The sequence below is a fragment of the Molothrus ater genome, chromosome 10, assembly GCF_012460135.2.
Source record: "Molothrus ater isolate BHLD 08-10-18 breed brown headed cowbird chromosome 10, BPBGC_Mater_1.1, whole genome shotgun sequence".
Taxonomy (NCBI): Eukaryota; Metazoa; Chordata; class Aves; order Passeriformes; family Icteridae; genus Molothrus; species Molothrus ater.
The window spans coordinates 14,673,983-14,693,520 of record NC_050487.2 but is presented as its reverse complement, the minus strand read 5'-3'; the positions used below and the strand labels follow the sequence as shown (position 1 = coordinate 14,693,520).

The following is a 19,538-nucleotide window of genomic DNA, read 5'->3' as shown; positions in this document are numbered from 1 at the left end:
CAGACAGTTCAGTGCCCTGTCAGGGAGGCCATGATTAATAACCATGGCAGGGGACTCTTAGTGCTGGAAAGAAATGAAGTGGAGCCACGTCTGACAGCGAGCCAGTGCCACACTGGGAGCTTTCATGGAGATTGTGCTGCTGGCTCAATGGACCTGATAAAAGAGGCCCTTCAGGGCTGCAGCAAGATGGGGGAAGAGGAAAGTGGGATCCAGAAGTTGTCAGGAGGTCATGATTAATGGAAGCAGAGACAGACAAATTTAAATAAGCACCTTTGTGCTTGGCATCTCTTGGACTGTGATGAGCTCCTTTTCAATGGGTCAGATGTAATTGGAGCTCACCCCAACTGCCACCACCACGGTAACCAAGCACAAACAAATCCTTCTCAAAGCTGTCTTGAGTTTCTGATGGTTTTTCACTGGATGCTTCCCACTTTTGCTTATTTCTGGCCCCCATGTCTCAGTGTTAAAGTGGCCTGAGATTTGCAGAGGAGAACACTGTGACAGTCTGTTACACCTGCAGAGCTTTTCATCTTTAAACCTCTATTCATACAGACATGGACCTGACATTGGTGAGTTTCATGCTAGATGCAAAATAAAAAATTAGGCATGAATGTATTTTGTTAGGAGAAATCAATGAATGAGATATATGGGGATATTGCAATGAGTTTTGTTTTGTAGAATCAAGTGTTTGCAGAGCTCAAAACCCAAAAGGGGCCACCTTGCCTCTGACATCATATAGCTCTGTCAGTTCTCTTAGTTCTCTCTACACTTGGGGTTTTGAATGAGGTTAAAATATCCTTTTCCAAGAGGCACCTGCCCTGATTTTGAAGTACTAGAGGACAGTGTCACTGTGTGAGGGGACAGTGCCATTGTGTGGGAAACGGTTCCAGTGTTTAACTGCTGGTGTTATTTGAAGTCTTCCCCTTCTTTCTATTGTGAGTAGTGGCTTCCAACTATTGAATGCAAGATCCTGTGAGTACCTGGAACTGGAAACATGTTCAGATGTGGCTGTTGGTCTCATGCTACTCTTCTCTTTTGCTGGACTGAACAGACAAAAAAGATGTTTCTCAGTCCAAATACACCACAAGTGTTGGACAAGACCAGGGAAATGCTGGTTCCCTGTTCTGTAGTTTCAGTCCTCTATCTGAAATGTACAGCTATCAGCTATTTTTAATTAAAAAATTAGCTTCAAATCCTTAAATTTTTTGTGTGAACTGAAAACAGATGAACCTGCAAACCATGTTCCTGTGTCCTTTGCAGTTACTTTCTCATTTCTTATTCCAAGCATCTGTATGAATTTGATGGGAGTTCCTGCTGTGGGCAATCACAGCTGAACACTGAGCCAATGATACAAATGAAATCCAAACATTTAAAATGTTATTTCAGAAGTCCTGTATAGTTAATGCACTAAAAGCCTAACAATCTTTTTATTTTATTTTTTTTTTTCAGTCAGGCTACTTTATACACACAGTATTTGGAGAAAATTTAAAGCAGGAAACAGTCAGGATTTAGCAGTGTCTGGTATTCTGAATGCATCTTGGTACAGACTTGATTTTCTCACTGGGTCTTTTAAAATTGTTTTGTACTGTTTCTGGAATGCCAAACAACGATGTTGTAGCACTGTGGACATGCAGGTCTGGACTCAGGCCCTGCAGACAGTTAAGGAAGGGCAATAATGCCACCTTATGTCCTGATTTTGTCACTGCCGAGCCAAGTACTTGGTTCCAGTCAAACGTGTTCTGAGCAAGGAATGCTGTGTGCTGAGGCACCCCTGCTTTCTGGAGTTATTGCCACTAGGCCAGACAGAATCTGCAATGACTGGTGTTTTGGAAGAGAATTGGCTCCTACTTCACATGAGTTTGGGAGCATGAAAGTGTGGAGAAAATAAAGACAATTTAGCCCCAAAGTGCTAACATCAAAACCTCTGAACATAGTGCTGCAAGGTTTCAAACCTATAAATATTTACATCAAATGCTTCCTGAGTTTTTAATTTACTACTAATTTAAAAGATTTTGATGATAAATGACACTAAAAGTAGAGCTGCATTGGAAATAGACATTTCCAGGCAGTAGGCTTCTATTTGCTTTTGACTGTTACATGTTTTCTACAAAAATTTGAATTTTTTAGAAAATATAATTATCTGAAACTTAGCAGGACTGTATTTTATAAAAGTAGTTCCAGTAGTAGAAGCTAATTGAGCATCGATATGGCCAGATTCAAAATTAACATTTAATAAAGGTCTCTGATTATTTGTTTGTAGTCCCAGTCATTTGGAGATGGAAAAGTGTGGTTTGAAAATTAAAGAATACACTGTTTTCACTGAGTTTCTAGTTGAGAATGATGTGGAGAGCAATCTGCTGGAAAACCATTACTATTTTCCTCACATAAAGGGAACATAGTCCTGCCAAGGGGGTGTTACTGAAGTCATTGGCACTTACTGAAATAGGCAGAATTTAATATGATGCTCTCAGAAAATAGGTGGGCAGATAAAGCTCCTTCAGGTATAAAGCAAGACTTTATGCCTTTTGGTACAAATGTTTTCTCCATGTTATTAATTTTCTGTTGGGAAGTTGTTATGCTGCTCCAAACACAGGCCCAGTCAGGGAGTAAACAGGTTTAGAACATAATGCAATAAGCCAGTAGAAGTACAAAGAGCCTAATGCTTAGGGGTGCCAGAAGGCCGTAGGTACAATTTTGCATGCACGGGGCTTGCAGAAAGTCTGAATTTGATAAAATTCTGTACAAGTGTTGAGAGCAGGCATGTGATCACACTGGATCATGGCAGAGGAACTTCTGCAAGGGTTGGCGACCTTCAGAAAGGAAAGGTGTTTCCTGTAAAGCAACAAGTTCAGTCTCACGAGGGGACAGGTGTGTGCTTGCTGCACGTGTTGACACACCTTTAGGAATTTGACACTGTAGATCTTATTAAAAATAAGTTGGTGAACTCACAGCTTTAGTGATCAAGTGAATGTTGTTGCATGGGTCAGCTGAATGCCTCAAATGATTCTCTGGCAACAAGAATTTATACAGCACCCTTAATTCAGCAGAACTTCAGAGCAACCAAAGCTGTACTTCCAGTTACAGGTGCCTGCTCTTCTTTCTCTCTCCCTGTTTTCTGTGGCCAGCATGCCCGATATCCCACAGCCCATATGGTCCTTTTCTGCAGAAATGGGCATGCAATGAGTATTTAATTTCTCTCAGCCAAAGGAAAAACCCCCAAAAAGCAACCTCAACCCAGGTTTTGATCTTCCTGTTACTACAGCATGGATTTGGTTTCCTTCATACACGGATCGCGTGGTGGGGGGTTGCCGTTGTCTAAGCAACTTCTTTGGGATGGAATCTTTTAGAAAGAAAGGAAAAGAATCCACTTACTCTCCTGCTTTTGTAATCTCATTCCAGGGTTTTGGCATCATCTCCCTGTGTATCTGTTGTGCAGATTAGAGAACATTTTACTCTGCCTTTGCTATCTTTATGCCCTTACGGGTTCCTTTGTAGGTAACACCTCCTCCTTGGATCAAGTTCATTTCATTTGCTTTCCTCCTGAACCCTTATCTCCTTGGTTAAATAGAGTGCTGAAATATTTGGCAGACTTTGAGCATCTTTAATTATCATTAGTAAATTGTTGAGAACACAGCAGACAATTGACAGTCTGGTCTTCAGAGTGCCATTAAAAGAGTTTAGAAAAGACTGTTTGTGTGCGTTGTACAAATTTGTTTGTTTTCCAGCCCTGAGAGTATAATGGAAATGTCCCAGCCAGACTTAGCTGTTGCTGTGGCACCAGTCAAAGCCTGGGACATAGGAGTGAGGCATCATTGTTCTGGGTTACCCAGGACCTCTGGGTTACTGAGCAGAAGGCTTGCAGGGCAAAATGAAATTTCAGTCCAGACTGACTGCCTTGCCCCTCCTCAGCTTGCTGGGCAATGTCTTCATACATGGCACTTGCAAGTGGATTGTGATGCCACTTGTATATAATGACATCACTTAATGATATAAATTATTACTGTAAAAGGTGAATATCTCATGTAGATAAATGTATAGAAAATATCAGTAAAAATGCTTTAGTTAAGAATAAAACAGAAAACAGAAAAAATTACAGTCTCTAACATTGTCAAGTGAAGTTTGAGTTGGAGGTAACGAGTGCTCAGCCTGTTCCCTGATGTGCAGGAGGTTAGTACTGTTTAAGTGTTTATTTTGTCTAACATAAAAAAGAATTCTCATTTTACATGTGCAAGAATTCCTCTAAACTTTTGTTGTCACTAATGCCTTATGCTTGGGGAGTTTCCCAGGATAAACCTCTCCAGCACCAGAGTGTAGAGAGAATCCTTCATCCTTGTGGTGAAACAAAGGTCAGAAGGATGAGGCCAGAGGTCTTCTGGCTCAGTTTAAATTACTGTAGAAAGCTTTCTTGGTTATGTGTGTCCAACAGGAGAGATGCTGGAAACAGCCTTCACACTTTGCAGAAATTCATCTGGCTTTTCCCTTTTTGTTACCAATGTGTTTCTCACAATGAATTTGTCACTTCATTTTTGCAGTCACACATGAGTTTGAAATATTGAAGTGGAGCTTAACAAAATGTCTTAGATTTCTCACTTTCATCAAAATTCTGAGTGGTTGTATTTCAAATCAGTGATACTTTCTCTCAGGTTTCCTTGGAAATATGCAGACCTCTAGGAAACACTTACAAATGTGCCAACTTCAAGCTTCTCAAGAAATCTGGTGGGTTTGATATGATTTCTCACACTGTTTTACTGACAGATTCACAGTTATCGTGGTTGTGTGGATATCACTGTCCAAGCTCTGCACAGGTGGATATTGTAGTGTAAGGTGGAATTAGGGGGTGTCTGGAGAGGGTTTCCAGCTGCTCTGTTTTGCTCAGCTGAGCTGCCTGGTATGTGTTGCCACAGCTCATCCTATGAGACAGCTTGGAAATGCAGGAGAGATGGTTCTGATTTCCCCACCTGTGGAGTGTTAAGCACTGTTTTTACCAAAGAGCTGAGAATTTTGCAGGCCCTGCAAACCACCAAGTGATCATGTCCATCACTGCCTGATTTTTCAAATAACTCCTGAAAGACATTCTGTGTTAGAGATTGGAGTCTCCTTGCCAAAAGATGTAGGGGCTAAAGTTGGACTTGTGTTCAAGGGAAGACTGGAAAAGTGCAGAAAGGAGAAATCCAGCCAGGGTTACCAACTACTGAAAATGCCCCTCTGACTTGAGAAGTTCCTGGGCTGAAAATACTTGGAGAGTGGAGGAATTTAAGGGAGAAATATCATACATCTGTGAGCTTTGTCAGCTACTGAGGCCATTTTGGAGGCTGCTTGTTTAGGGAGGTGCTCACTCTGGTCCAATGCAGCAAACACTCTTTCTGTATAAAACTTCTATTAACATGATTTTCTCCTAGCCTTATATTCCAGTCCTAGTGAGTACTGAATTCTCAGATAATTTGGGTATGAATTATTTCCATCCAGAGCTGATAGATGGAACACTTTGAAGCTGCAGACCACTGGGCACAGAAGGGAATCTAGATTTCTTGCAAAGATTTTACTTCCTTTAAAAGTACTGTACTGCTGCAGAAAATAAAGCTTATACTTAGTGTTCCATGAGTTTTTCCCCCTTTCCTGTGTAGCTAGTGTGCTTTGGGCTCCAAGGGAAGTCCCTGTGTGAATGCTACAGAAGAAGTTGACAAAGTTGCTGTCTGCAGCTCTGTGTGGCAGAAGGGCAGCAGGTAACAAATGCTGAGCATCCCTTTTATCCACTTTTCTGGCCTGATATTAGTTATTCCAGAGTTAAACCAGATTTGAGTAGGATGTGTGAGTAGCTATTGCAGTGACAGAGATGAGGGCACGTTTCTCCTCTGCTGACCTGCTGTGCAGGCAGGGACTCCAGCTGAAGATCTGAGCAGCTGCTGGTCTGTGTGTGCTTGCTGTCCCCTTGGAAACCACACTAAGGGATGGTAGAGTGGCTTGATGAGACAATAACAACACTGGTTAAAATATTCTGAGTTTTCAGTCATGTTATGGTTGACTTAGGCAGAGAAACTGTAACTGTCAAAGTAAGCTTCAGAGATGGGAAGAAGCTCAACCCAAACAGGTTGAGAAGTGAGTTTTTGTCCCTTCCTGCAGGTCTTTAGCCCCATTGCTGCAGCAAGTTTTTGCCTACACCCTGGTGTGGAGCAGTGTCTCTTTTCACATGGCACTGCACGTGATGCAGTTCTTTGGTTCTTCCTCCTTTTGACCCCCTAATCAATTTTTTCCACTTTCATTTGGACAGAAACAAAAGGTTTGGTGGGGAGAGAGAAGCAATTTCCTTTTAATTGCTTGTTTGTCCTTGTCTGTTCTCCCATCTTTTCAGATTTCTCAGAGCAGGGTTGGGAGTGTTTTGTCTCTCTTATTTTCTCTGGTACTGATGGAGAAGAATGACATTTTCTGCTTGGATAGAAACCAATCATTTCCCCAGACCCCCTTGAAAAACCTTAATTTGTTCAACTAGTCAGTATTCCATCTTCGTTAAGAAGTCCCAGACTGGAATTTGGATTTAATCCTTTGACTCACATTTTTCCTTCTCTCCTTTGCCTTCCCCATTCCCACTACTTTCCAAAGTACTTTCCTCACCACATTTTTTGATTGCTGTGCACTCAAGTTACCCTTAGCTCAGGAGGGAAAAGGACAGAAAAATACTCCCAAAACAAAAGCAAATAAAAAAGCCCCTCACCAAAGTAAATAAATAAGTAGACAGAAAACAGGCTGCTAGTTCATTTTCTTCTGCCTTTCCCTTAAGGCATGAGGTAATGCCAAACTATTCAGTGTGTGATGCAACTGCCTGATGGACATTCAGCGAATCCCAGCAGTGGCAAAAACAGTTTACCCAAGTGCAAGTTGGCAGTGAGACCAAGTTCTCCAACAAGAGACTATTTAAAGCCACAATGTGATGCATTTTTAACATTTTTATCCAGCACAGGATTTAATTGCTCACTGACAAACCACCTAGACATTTGTGCCTGGGTGTTTGTGACTGGAATTGTTTGCTGTCTGTGGATTGTTTCAGAGCTGTTCAGGCATCAGCTGTAAGACTGATGCAGGAATGAGAATTTGTTCCCTTAGCACTTGCTGCCTGAGATGGATCAGGAAGGGTTTTTATGCTCTGGTCATGTCTGGCCTCTTAAATTTTTCTGCAGTTATTTCTTCCCAGCAACCTTTACCTTTCTGCCAGCTTGCACACAAAGGGTGGGGGTGGATGGCATAGGAAGGTGTCCTTGGCTGTATTGCACCTAGAAATGAGAACCTGTGGCAGGGAGAGGTTAAGTGTGTTGCTGAAGGATGTGGGGGTATCTGTGGTGTGGAATGAGGAATAGCCACAGCTCCTGACTCAGGGCCACCAGGATGCCTGGCTGTGCAGGTGAGCTTTGCATCAGGGGCTCAGCTGGCCTGGCAGAGCTCTACAACTCCCCCTCAGGCTGTGCCCCTATGGATTATGCTGCTAACACAGCCACTGTAGGCATTTGACCACAGCTCCTCTATATGCATACACCTTGGTATTCCAAGCCTTAAAGCAGTGTCACTTTATACAAGAAATGTGTTACATACACTCCCCATCAATGGAAAACTCAATCATTTGTGATCTTCAATCATTTGTGCATTTCTGTCTTTAATGCTCATCTGGTTCTTGAGGCTGATTTAACCTTATCAATTAAAACCCACTAAAAAGTTTTAATTTAAAAGTGCCTAAAAAATGTGTTGCATCAAAGTCAACTCATTGTCATATGGCACTCACAGGATTCACAAACTCTCCTGAGTTGTGGCCTTGTCTGCTGAATGTTTTGACATCTTTGGATGGAAGTAGCCTTGTGTAAGCCAGTGAAGGGTGCTGGAGTTGCACACACAGCCCAGCAGCTTCATTTCATTAGAGCTACCCAGGCAGTTGAACCCTAGCAGTATCCTTTCAGAGCTGTCAGCAGTGAGCTGCTATTTTCTGAAATGAAAGCTGCAGAGTAAGCCATTTGTTTATCCATGTGGGCTGTGGGAATCACTGTGTTTTCTGAGGTCTCAGTTTCCCCTCTTGCTGAGGGGCGGCAGTGATGGTTGTGTCCTCCTTTGTGAAGCACTCAAAGGCTGCTGATCCTGGGCTCCCTGCAGGCAGGCACTGCCAGCTCCTAGGAGCTTGCTGCAGGTATTGATCACCTGAATATGTGGGAGACAGGAGGAGAGCTCAAGTAATTCCAGAAATTCCCACCCCCAGTAGCCTCCCTCCCATCACAGCAAAACTTTGGGTATGCTTTGCTTAAGTATTAATTAACAAATGAGCCAATGCAGAAGCACTTAAATGATTGGCTTTCTTATTCTTTTTTTTTTCTTTTTTTTTTCCTAAGCTTTTCAATCAAGGCAAGCTGTTAAATGTGGTGACTGTGTTGACATTGCACGATATAGAGCCATCAGCTCCTGAGTTTGATCCTTTTGCTGCCCTTGCATGGGAAGTCACTGCAGAAACACTTTGCTGGGACATTGCACTTGATGCCATCCCACTGCATGGCAGGAGTCCAGGCCAGCACCCAGGAGTGAGTCCATGTATGAGATTAGTTTAATTCTCTCTCAGAATCCTGTGATGAGGAAGGGAAGGACAATGACCCAGTACCAGCATTTATTTTGTCCACAGGTTCAGCTTGAATAGGGAGGAGAAGGTGGTGGTGGTGAGGAAAGGAGAGGAAAAAAACCTTCCTGGAGTTCATTTGGTCTGGAGAGGTGCCAAGCCTGGGGGGGTGACTCACAAATGGGGAGTAAAGAAAAGGAGGGAAAGAAGAGTGGAATGATGATTAGAAATCACAAATGAAAGAATCTTGAAGAGGGGGGTGAAGAAAAAAAACAACAAAAAAACTTCTCTGCTTCTCTGAATATGTGTAGGGAGGAAAAAAAAATCCTCGCCTTTTCTAAGAGTCCTATTCATTAGTAAATGCACTTGCCCTGCTGCCAGGGGAAGAGGAGCACTCTGAACAACCTCCTTGGGAGGCACCTACTGGCTCAGCCTCGGTGACAGAAAAATGCTGTGTCTGCTGAAGTTTCTCCTGTGTTCATGTTTCTTACAGTGCTCTTTGGTCTCTTATCTCCCACTCCAACCTCTCATCACCATGCATACATCTCTAGGCACCCCAGAGATCACTAAGGACAGCCCCTGCAGTCTCTTTTGCAGTGTGGAGTCACAGGGGATTCTCTCTCCTGCCTCACCCCTCTGTATTGCTGCCAGTGTGGAGCTATTGCACACAGACCAGATGTGAAATCACCTGAAGGTACCATCCAAATGTAGGTGGGACTTCACATCCTGGATGCCTGGGTCGTTTGAATAACCCTCCCCCTGTGGTGTGTGCCTGGCCACGCTCAGCTGAGCTGCCCAGTGGGACAGGGACAGGCTGGGCTGGTGCCCCATGGCTCTGCCTCAGATCATCTGAGCTCTTCCTTCTTCTGCAGAACCCCTGGATGTGAGCAAGCATCAAGGAAATAGGCAGAGGTGCCCCTGGGAGGAAGCAGTGGGGTGTGGGTGGAATCTGCAGCAGATTTTGGAGGCAGTTTAAGGGGCTGCTTTACAAGGGGGCTGTTTGTGGCTCTGCCTCTGCCACAGGAGCCTGTTTGAGGGCCAGGAGACATCTGCTCCAGTCTTGACTTTCTTATGGAGCTATTTGATGTGCGTTTTACTCATGTTTCTGTTTTGCAGGACAGCTAAGGAATGTTCGGTACACAAGCCCCCATATACACCATGTGTAGTATTCTGGACTTTATTTTTCCTCTTTTCCATATCCTTCCAGCCATTTCTAGTCCTTTTAAAATACAAGAGTATTATGTATATCCTGCTCCCTCCTTTATGCAAAAACCAGCTTTTAGATGGACCGGCTTTCCCTGCCACTAGGAACACGGGCCGGCCGGGCCGCGTCCGTCTGTCCGTGCGCACGGAGCGCCGGCCGGGCCGTGTCCGTCTGTCCGTGCGCACGGAGCGCCGGCCGGGCCGTGTCCGTCTGTCCGTGCGCGCGGAGCGCCGGCCGGGCCGTGTCCGTCTGTCCGTGCGCGCGGAGCGCCGGCCGGGCCGTGTCCGTCTGTCCGTGCGCACAGAGCCCCATCTCGCGGCGCGGCGTGCGCGGGACACGCGGAGCGGAGCGCGGCCGGGCATTGCCGGGAGCCGGGGCCTTTCGGGGCCAGCGTTTTGTCTTACGGGGCCTCAGGGGGGAATGATCCAGCCTGGCAGTCCTGGGGAAAGAGCTCCTTCCTCCAGCGAGCGGCTCCGGGAGGATGGAGTCTTTTTCACGGCGTCTGAACCCTCCCCGGCTTTATCCTGTTTTTCCCAGTAAGATACACAGTTTTCTTTGAAAGCATTTTGTGAGTAAAGATAGAAATTAATAGAAAATATATTATCTAAAAAACTACTGGATAAAGGTAAAATACATCCTAGTCCCTGGTCTGGAACCGCAGGGGAGCGCAGATCTCTATATGTGTTATATGTGTATGGTTATTTTATTTTCTTTAAACCAGATGTGATGTTTAGACTGGAATTCAAATCCGGATCTGAATTTCCTCATGGATCAGGTTTCTTTTGTTCTGGGACCCCATTTTAATTTGTGGCCAGCTAGAGGGGCAGAAACACATGTTTCCTGGAAACAGCCTGTGTGATGCTGGATCATTAGGTATCAAGGGAAAGGACTGAAATGCCACATGTGAGTGCTGAGCAGGTACAGTTACAGTTGTGGAAAGCCTGTACTTTTTTATGAGTGCTGCAAAGAGTAATTGTTTAATCTAGTAGGGCAGAATAAGTGTATTTGGAAACTGGAAATGTAATTGATGAAGTCCCCGTTCCTGTGGTTCTCACCTCAGTGTGCCATCAGTCAAACATACTGCAAGCATTCATTTTTGCCTGTTCTTTTAAATTACTTTTGACTACTTTCTAACTCATCACCCAGGCTCCCTGAGGGTCTCAGAGCTGTGGGACAAGGTTTAGTGGGAGAGCTGTCTGATGGAAGAGAGAAGACTCCCCCATTTTTCCCAGCCCCTGCCAATCTCCCTTGCTCTGTTCCTTCTGGTGCCTGCTCTTCACTGGCAGCAGGGTCCCGTGTATTTCCAGCTAAGGGGAATGAGGACTGCAGGAGCCATGTAATCCCAAAGAGCTCATAGAGACTGTGCTGCCAGCAGACCATTTCAGGTGTCCTTGCCCATCAGGAGTCCCTGGATCTCCACCCCTGGCTGATGGGACCATGTGCAGTAACAATTAACTGCAGCACAACTGAGTGTGACAACACGGGGCTCAGCTATCCTGGGTTTTCAATTACTGCACAGGAAGCTATTGGGAAGGAAATATTCCTGGAGCAGCCCATCAAGTCTAGAGTTTAATTCCTCTGTATATTTTTCTAAAGTGATCTCAGAGTATAGCTCTGAAAAGTGGAAATCCAGGGGGTGAAATTTGCTGTGCAGTATAGAACATGTGAAAGGGGTGAAGAGAGAATTCCATTTGCCTTACACTGCTCCACTGCATGCTGAGAGCTGCCTGAGGTAAACACAGGTTTGAATTGTGCAACATCTCATTGGTACTCAATCCTGAATCACGGTTCTTGTAAATTTCTTGTGTAGGAAACACATATTCAGGGATCCTTTTGCTTTACGTTTACATAACTGCAAGACTGACTAATGTTAAAATATGAATCAGACTTTATCAGTTTTAAAACCCTTCCCAAATTATGTGCTTGTCTTGTCCTCATTTAGCATCCATATAATTGCTAAAGCAATATTCCAGTCAGTGAGGAATTACAGGAAGTGTGAAGCTGCAGGTTTGTTTTGGGAACCATTTGTAGAAGCAGCATTTATAGTCAGTGTAAAATTCTGCACAAAACCCAAACTGTGATTTAGTTCAAACATTGTTACTTTATCTATAAGAAGATGTACAATAATTATGATTAGCCAGCTCACCTGAGGGAAACTGAGGCAGGAGCATGGATCCATTGTGTTAAGGCCGAGCAACAGCCCTGTGGGAAAGACTCTGTGGTTTTAATACTGCAAGCAACATTTTACATTATTTAACTTATAAATACATCTAACTGGGGACTGGCTAAATATCCACCCCTGTTTTCCTGCTGCCTAGTTAGACAGTCTGCTCCAGAGTGGGATGGTAGCTACAGCTGTGAGTAACTTGGCCTCTTCTCTGCATGGCAGTAGTCTACTGCAATGTGTGTCGCCTCTCTCAGATTCAGTGGCACAAAGCATAATGCTTTCTTGGCATGCTAGGCACCTGCAGACCTTCTAATCTGTCATGGTAGTAAAGACCTTGCCTGCATCCAGCTCCAGTGAATGGTGGGGTTGGAGTGCTGGGACTGGCTGCAGATGCTTTGTTGCATGTTTAGTGATGAATGTGTAACACTGTAGTGTTGCAATCAGTGTCTTCTATTGCTGCAATTGTAGCCAGGTCATTGCAGTGACTTGCTCTAAACCTGACTGAGTATTGTAAATGAAGGAAGTTATGTAAATGAAGTTTATTGAGGAAGTTCTTTGACTGAAGTTCTTTTGAGTGCATAAAACACAGAATTCTGGTTTTAGGGTTTTGGTATTATTTTAGTTGTTGTTTGATGGTTGTTTTTTGTTCAGTTGGGTTTTTTGAAACAGAGCCTTTCCTATGTGCTTAGCAAAATTCTGATGCTCGTTCAATGTTTATTTATCAAGCTGCTTGTGGTGTGATTTCTCTCACATTGGACTTTGCTCAGATTCCTGGCATTGGACTTTGCTCAGATTCCTGCCCTAACCAGCTTTAGAGGATGTTGCTGCTGTGGGGATGGCAACAGTACATTTGTGTGTGTGTGTGTGCTTTACTAGGCTCTGTCCCCTCTGATGCAGCCTCTCACATACCCAGCAGAAGGTTGTGTCACCCTGGTGGGACAGTGAGCTGTCTGTTGTCGATCACAGGGCAGACCCAGCTGTGGGGTTGTGAAGGTTTCCTCGTGTGTCACAAGCTCTTGAGGGTGAATCCTGTCCAGGCAAACAATAGCAGGAGTTTTGCCGTTGATGTCAGCAGAGCAGGGATCCCACCCAGGGCCCCTAACGAGATGGGATGGACACAAACCAGGGCTCTCCAAAGAGCTGTTCTGTGTCCCATTGCTCACCTCCCAGCCAGCCCTTCTCCCTGCACAGCCTCAGGATATTCTGCAGCCTGTGTGTGCGCAGAACATCCAGCTGGAACTGGAGATAATGGCAACACCTTGGCTCAGTGACATCCCTTCATGTGCTGGCTCTGCCCTTGCTCAGGCTCCTGTACCCTGCAGAACCCTCTGTACCACGCTCTGTGGTTTTCCTGGTGCCCCTTTTGGGAAGCCCAGCTGCCAGCTCAAGCTGGGGCTGTCTTTATATTCCTTCCTCTCTCACCACAACAAATGCTTAGATAACCAGCCCAGCTCTGCATCTTCCTCGCTGAAAACCACAAGCCTTTATTTGAAAAGCAGGTCACTGAGGAGTGGTTATAAGGGCTCAGATTGACTCTGAGAGGTTATAAAGCCCTTCCCAAAGCTCGTTAAAAACCTGCTGCACAAAGGGAGTTGCAGCTCTTTAAGGAAGCATCTCAGAACTGTCACAGAAAGGCAGCCTAATGTGAACTGTCATGTATTATTTAGGCTTGTGTGTGATGGAGTAAGAGAAGATGTGAAAATGGGAAGGGGTGTTCAGCTAAGGCAAACCATGTCCCAGGCTTTTGGCTGTTAAGGGTGTTAAGTAGAGGTCATTTGAAGGCTGTTAGCCTGGGGGGAGCCTGTAGGCTACTGAAGAATAGCAGCATCTTGGTAATTTAAGAGAGTTTCAGTATCAATACATAAGAAGTGATCAGAAATAGGCTGATGTAATTCCAGGAGCCTTCCACTGTGTGGCTGGACTGGCTTCAGGAGAGCAGCATTCTTAAAAACTGGAAAATGCCTAGAATTAATTAGTTAATTGTGGGAAGACTTCCAGCCTGTGTTGAATCTGCACACATAAGCACACACATATATTTTAGCAAATTTATTTTTCTGTTCTGTTTTCACATTTATGTAATTGATTTCAAATTTATTAGGGGTTGAAAAGCTGTCACTGGACAAGAAAAAAAAATTCTTTGGTGCAGACAAATGACTGTCAGTTTGATTTAAAGCCTGTCATGGGTGAGTGTTTGCTCTCTACAGCTCCTATATAGGCAGGCAAACATAGAATTATGTGGTAGAGATACTAAATGTTTATTAGTTTTTCAGAGCTAACCACAAAGTGGAAATTAAAACCAGAAGTGGAATAAACTCTCGTTCTTGAGGCTTTCCCCTGACTAATGGAAGGAAATGTTTCTGGGCTGGTTGGTGATTCACTGTCCCAGCCTGTGAGCCGTGGTTGGAATCATCTGTTGGACTGATCAGATCTGGCACTTCCTGCTTTCCTTACCACAGGGTGCCAACACAGAGGCATTATTTGCCCTTCTGCTCTGAGCTCTGCTTGCAGCTCCTTCCCATTTAAAACTCTTTCAACGTTTAAATTAAGAAGGACTTTAATTTAATATGTTAGAAAAATCGCTTTAGTCTGTTTTCTTACTGAACTGCCATGTCTAAGGCAAAAGCTATCAGGTAAAATATATTTTTTAAAAAACAAACAAACAAAAAACCAACAAAAACCAAGGCAGAGCTTTGACATATTTAAAGCAATCACAATCAACAGCTTCTTTGGCATCAACTCAGGAAATTGTTGTGACATGTTAGTGACTTACAGTGAAAAAATCCAGGTCTGAGAGAGAGGGTGATGAGATAAATGTATGCTTGTGATGGAAACAGACCTTGTTAACAGCATGTGGCATTTGTGTTCCCCGTGGATCACTGGTTTAGGATCAGAAGCTCTCCAGTGGGAAACACAACTGCAGTTTTTCAATGAACACCTGACAACGCTTAGTTTCGATGACTCTTTTTCTGGCTCTACTGCGTGCTGTGTGTTTTCTTTTGGGAACCTCACTTGGTCTCTCAGTGGTCCATTTCCCATAAAGCAGGGATCTCTGTCCTCTTTTATGAGCCTCTGGAAGGGTCTGGTGATGTTGGAGTGGATTCACCAGTGTGAAACACGTATGTGCAGATCGCTGTCCTGTGTGAGCTGCAATTCCCAGCAAAGGTTTCTTATGGAAAGGCAACAAAGCTCAAGTATGAGCTGGCCAAGAGGGGTCTGGGATCTGCAGCACTGAAAGTATCTGGATCAGGTCGACCTCCTAGGATTCCTCCTGGCCCTTGTTTAATCTTGGATGCTGTGAAACTGAGACAAAGAGTGATTAGCACAATGATGCCATGCCCTTGGGTTTTCCTACCATTACCATGGAACAGTTCACAAATGGAATGTCTTGAAATACTGGGCTTTTTTTCTTGTAAACTTAACCCAGCACAGGTTATTTATCATCATTAGTTTTTTATGGGTATTTGAGGCTTCTTTTAGTCTGTAGGGAAATCCACAGATTAAAGAGCTCTGTACTGCGGCAAACTTGTTCATAACCTGATACTAATGCCTACTTTAATAACAGTAATGTCTGAAATCAAGGAAATGCAAACAGAAATTTTAGCCATTAGGGAAGAAATTGTTGATGAAAAGTTCATGACTTTCATTCAAGCTTTGGATGAAGATTCATCTTCATCCTCTTTTTAGTTTTCTCTAGTGTCCCCATCCTGACTGTGACAAAAAAATCAGACTCAGTGCAGAACTTCAGGTAGACTAAATTAAGTATTGCTGTAGTATCTGATTGATCCAGGAAATAATTCCTCTGGCCTCATCACTAGGTGGGCACAATATGAGAAAGTTGTAACTCAACAAGACCCAAGAGAGCCTTCCATTGTCTAACTATTGTCACTTTGGACATGTCACATGGACATTCTTGTTCTTACTGTATTTTTTTATGATCACATATTTTATCTCCAAAAACTAGTTTATAATTTCTGCTCAGCAGCTGTTGCAAGGAGCCTGATGGAGTGTGTAATAATTTCATATTTTCTGCATCAGAGTCCCTATCTCAAGACATTAAATTACCATTCTGTCTTAGCATTACATTCTGAAGCCATGTCTGTCCTAATGCAAACTCTGGTAATGTGGATGAGGTCTCTACCACGCAATCCATGGAAGTAAATAAATATGCCTTAAAAAAAATTCAAGTTTGATTAAGAGCAAGTTCTGAAATACTATCAGTATTGCCCTGTTTTTAGTTGTGTAAGTGTCAGGGCTGTTCTTGTTCCTTTCAGCTTTGGTACAATCAGTTCCTGTATGTTATCCAACAAATTTTAGGGGATTATAGGAAGTTTCACTATCAATAGGCAGCATCTGGGTTTCTGACATTGACGTCTGCATGAAGTAGGATCTGTTCTGCAATTCAGGAGCATCATTATAATATTTATTTCACTATTTCACAAATATATGTCTGTTCATTTTCAGTAATTCTGCAGGGATATGCACTGTTTTCATTGTGTTTTTCAAGTTGCTGTGGTTACAAGGAGATACTCCACTTACTATTTTCCATATGCCAGATCTGTGCCCTGGCTATTGGCCCAATTCTCTGAGGTATTTAATACCTCCTGAAAGTGTCAGGGTGCTGTCAACTCATACATAAACCACAAGTTACTGAGGGCATTTAGTCAGCCTTGCTGTCTGTGTGTGTGCTGCCAAACATGGAATATTACCAGTCTGATGCTCCTCTTTGGCTGCAAGTGATGCAAGTGTCAGCCTGAGCAGGAACAACATGTGGGAGAAATCAGGTGGATTGACCTCTCTAACAAGAGAAACAGAGGGAAATCAGCTTCCACCTTTACTATCTAGCAGTTCTTTATTTCTCCAGTCCCATAACCTGTACCTGGATTTCTTTGGCAGAATACCTGAAAAGGGGAATTGTGTAGAAGCTCTGCAGTTAGAGCACGCTTGAGATCCAGAGGGAAGCTTCTCTGAGTATGGCCTTTTGTCCTTTGGTCCTAATATCATCTGCACTAAGTGCCCTGGGCACTCAGTGTAAATTGGACAGGGTGCTTGGCCAAGTCACCCCATCTCCTTTTGCTGCAGCTCCAGCTGAAGTTCTTTATCCCCTTTCTGCAGAGCTGCTGTTCACGTGCTTCCCCTGTCATGGGTCCTTTCTCAGCAGTGTGGGCTTTACTGACAGCAACTGTGGCTGGCAGAGCTTTTGGGGGTTAAATTCTGCCATACCCAGGCACACAGAGAACTGTATCAACAGAGATATTTTCCACAGAAACCCACTCCAATTCCACTTCATCCTGCCAAGCACTCACTGCCCACTGCTGAGGGTAACAGTTGGCTGCAAGACCCCCCAGCTCTGCCTGTGATCAAGTCTCAAACCAAAGCAAGCTCTGCTGCTGCCTGCAGGATGTTATTGTGCCAGTAGTGCTGCTCCTTCCCAGCAAAGGCTGAGACTCAGACCACTCTGCACCCTACATTTGTGCATTTGCTGGGCTGGGCCAGAGCAAACTGAGAGCAAAACTGGAGGGTGCTGGGGCTGGCAGCTGCTGGGCATTCTACACTCCTTGTACTTTCTGCAAAGCCTGTGAAAACTTTTAGGTTCAGATTTCTGGAAAATTCCATATTGATGCCTATCCTTTTTTCCTGTGCACTGGGGCTGGGTTTCACTGGGAGCACTTACACACTAAGTTCTTGTAACCCCTAAGGAATACGCATGAATAATGAGGTGTAGCAAACCCTTTAGAGTGGCACCAGACACTTAATGGCCTCACTTAACTTCGGGGTGTGATGGAAGCATCTGACTTCTGACTAATATAATTCACAGTTCTCCCAGTGCCTAACACAGAGCTCCATCTCAGGGTCTCACCCTTAGATATGTGTATAGGAAATGAGCATTGTAAACCCAAATGTCACCAGAAATGGCAGAATTGTTTTCTTCCTATTCACTACTTACCTGTGCAGAACAGCTTCATGCTGCAAGGTGGAATAAACTCAGTTGTGTAAAACTCTACTATATTTCCCTTTCAAGAGATTGCATAAGTGCTTTGAGAACATGGCAAATCCTGTAACAGGGAAGTCTTGTCTTGCACAGAAATTGCCACAGTGAGGTCCCCTCTAGTCCTATACACCACAGCCTGCAATACCTTTATTTCTGAAGTCCAGGAAACCCTGCAGTGGACAGCCATGGAATTAGTAATGTACAGCTGAAAATGTATTTTTGGTGAGATGTTCATTTCTAAAAGTAGCCTTTCCAAGCTTTGTTATTGCAAATCTGCTATTAATCTTCATTAGTACAGACTCAGTGCTTTTGGGAGCTGTTTAAATGAATGATGCTTTTAAAACTCTTATGGTGGAGCAATTAGAAGAGTACTGGTTTTCTGATAAAAGGATACACCTGAATGCTATTTTTTTATTACTGGGGAGGCAGGGGAACCTGGGCTTGGTATTTGAGATTCTGGGAAACAGAGAAGCTTTCCATTCTGTTGTGCTTTGCGCTTTTGTAACTATTGGGAAATCACTTGAATTTGGATGGATGCTCACATTGCTGTGACTTGACAAATTATTGCAGATCACTGAGTCATGACCACTGTCTTGATGCAGGTGCTCAGCTCTCCCTTCGTGTAAGGTCTTGTGCCTGAGTGAATCTTCCTTTATTGCATGCTTTGGTTCTGACAGATCTGCACTTGCAGAGAGCTGAGAGCCTTCATGGGGTGGCTCCTCCAGACTGGATGCTGCTTGGTGCCTTACTGGTGCCACTCTGTGTGAAAAGTGCCATAAATTCAAACTTGCCTCAGCCTGTGGCTGGATCCAGGTGCAGGAGGGCCAGCCTGAACATAAGCCAAGGGTCTGCCCTGCATGGCTGGTGTTTCTCTGTGTGAATCAGTTAATTTTGTGAGTTGTAGCTGTGTGGGTGATCACAGAGCTTGGCCTTGGTGTGATCCACCTGAGCATTGGGAAAGGTCACAAATCCACAGCAAAGAGGTTAATTGCGAGGAAAAGTGCAGAAAATATCAAGCTCAGAAAATGCTAATTGTACTTTAATGTTGCTGTGTAGAATTCATCCCTTACCCATTGTTGGCTCACAGGCTAAGAAGCAGGCCACAATAATTTCTGGAGGAATTGGAATCAAAAGTAGAGTTCTGATTTGGTTGGTTTGTTGGTCCCCCCCCAGATTTTACAAAACTAAAACCCTGCTTTTCCACAGGCAGTAACCAACACCAAGCACTGGCACACAATGATAATCTTATTCAGAAATTGAGGTGAGTGCTTTAAAAAGAAAGTGTCAGCTGCTATGGAAGGGTAGAGCAGAGCCTGGATTTAAGAAAGAATTGGCTGTATTTTCATCTAGTCCAGTGTGTTTTATTGTCAGGCTCACTTGGAGGAAGCATTGGGTAGGGACATGGAAGTCCTGAACTGTAAGGTTGGTGGCTGTTCCACATCAGGTAGATGACCTTAGAGGAGGCACATCCCATCCCTTTGTCTCCATTTCTGGTAGGTAATTACATCCCACTGCTGTAAAGTGCAGTGAGACCTTCCAGCAAGAGCTGTTGTTATTATCTTTATAACAAACATGCTGTGTTACTGTGTTAGCATCA

The 19,538-nt window shown here is 43.9% G+C and overlaps 1 protein-coding gene across 3 annotated transcripts in view; it reads left to right on the top strand.

Moving 5' to 3' along the window:
* OSTN (osteocrin) overlaps window positions 1–19,538 on the top strand; it is an 80,785-nt gene that overhangs the window by 22,173 nt on the left and 39,074 nt on the right. The window contains exon 1 of one of the 3 annotated variants that reach the window (XM_036388851.2): window positions 481–569. The exons of 1 other annotated variant lie outside the window; for it this stretch is intronic. In XM_036388851.2, coding sequence (XP_036244744.1) covers window positions 555–569 — 15 coding nt within the window. In that variant the 5' untranslated portion in view covers window positions 481–554. Of the gene's footprint in view, window positions 1–480; window positions 570–10,258; window positions 10,322–19,538 lie in introns of those variants that run through there. One more of the 3 variants, XM_036388854.2, reaches the window with a different exon arrangement.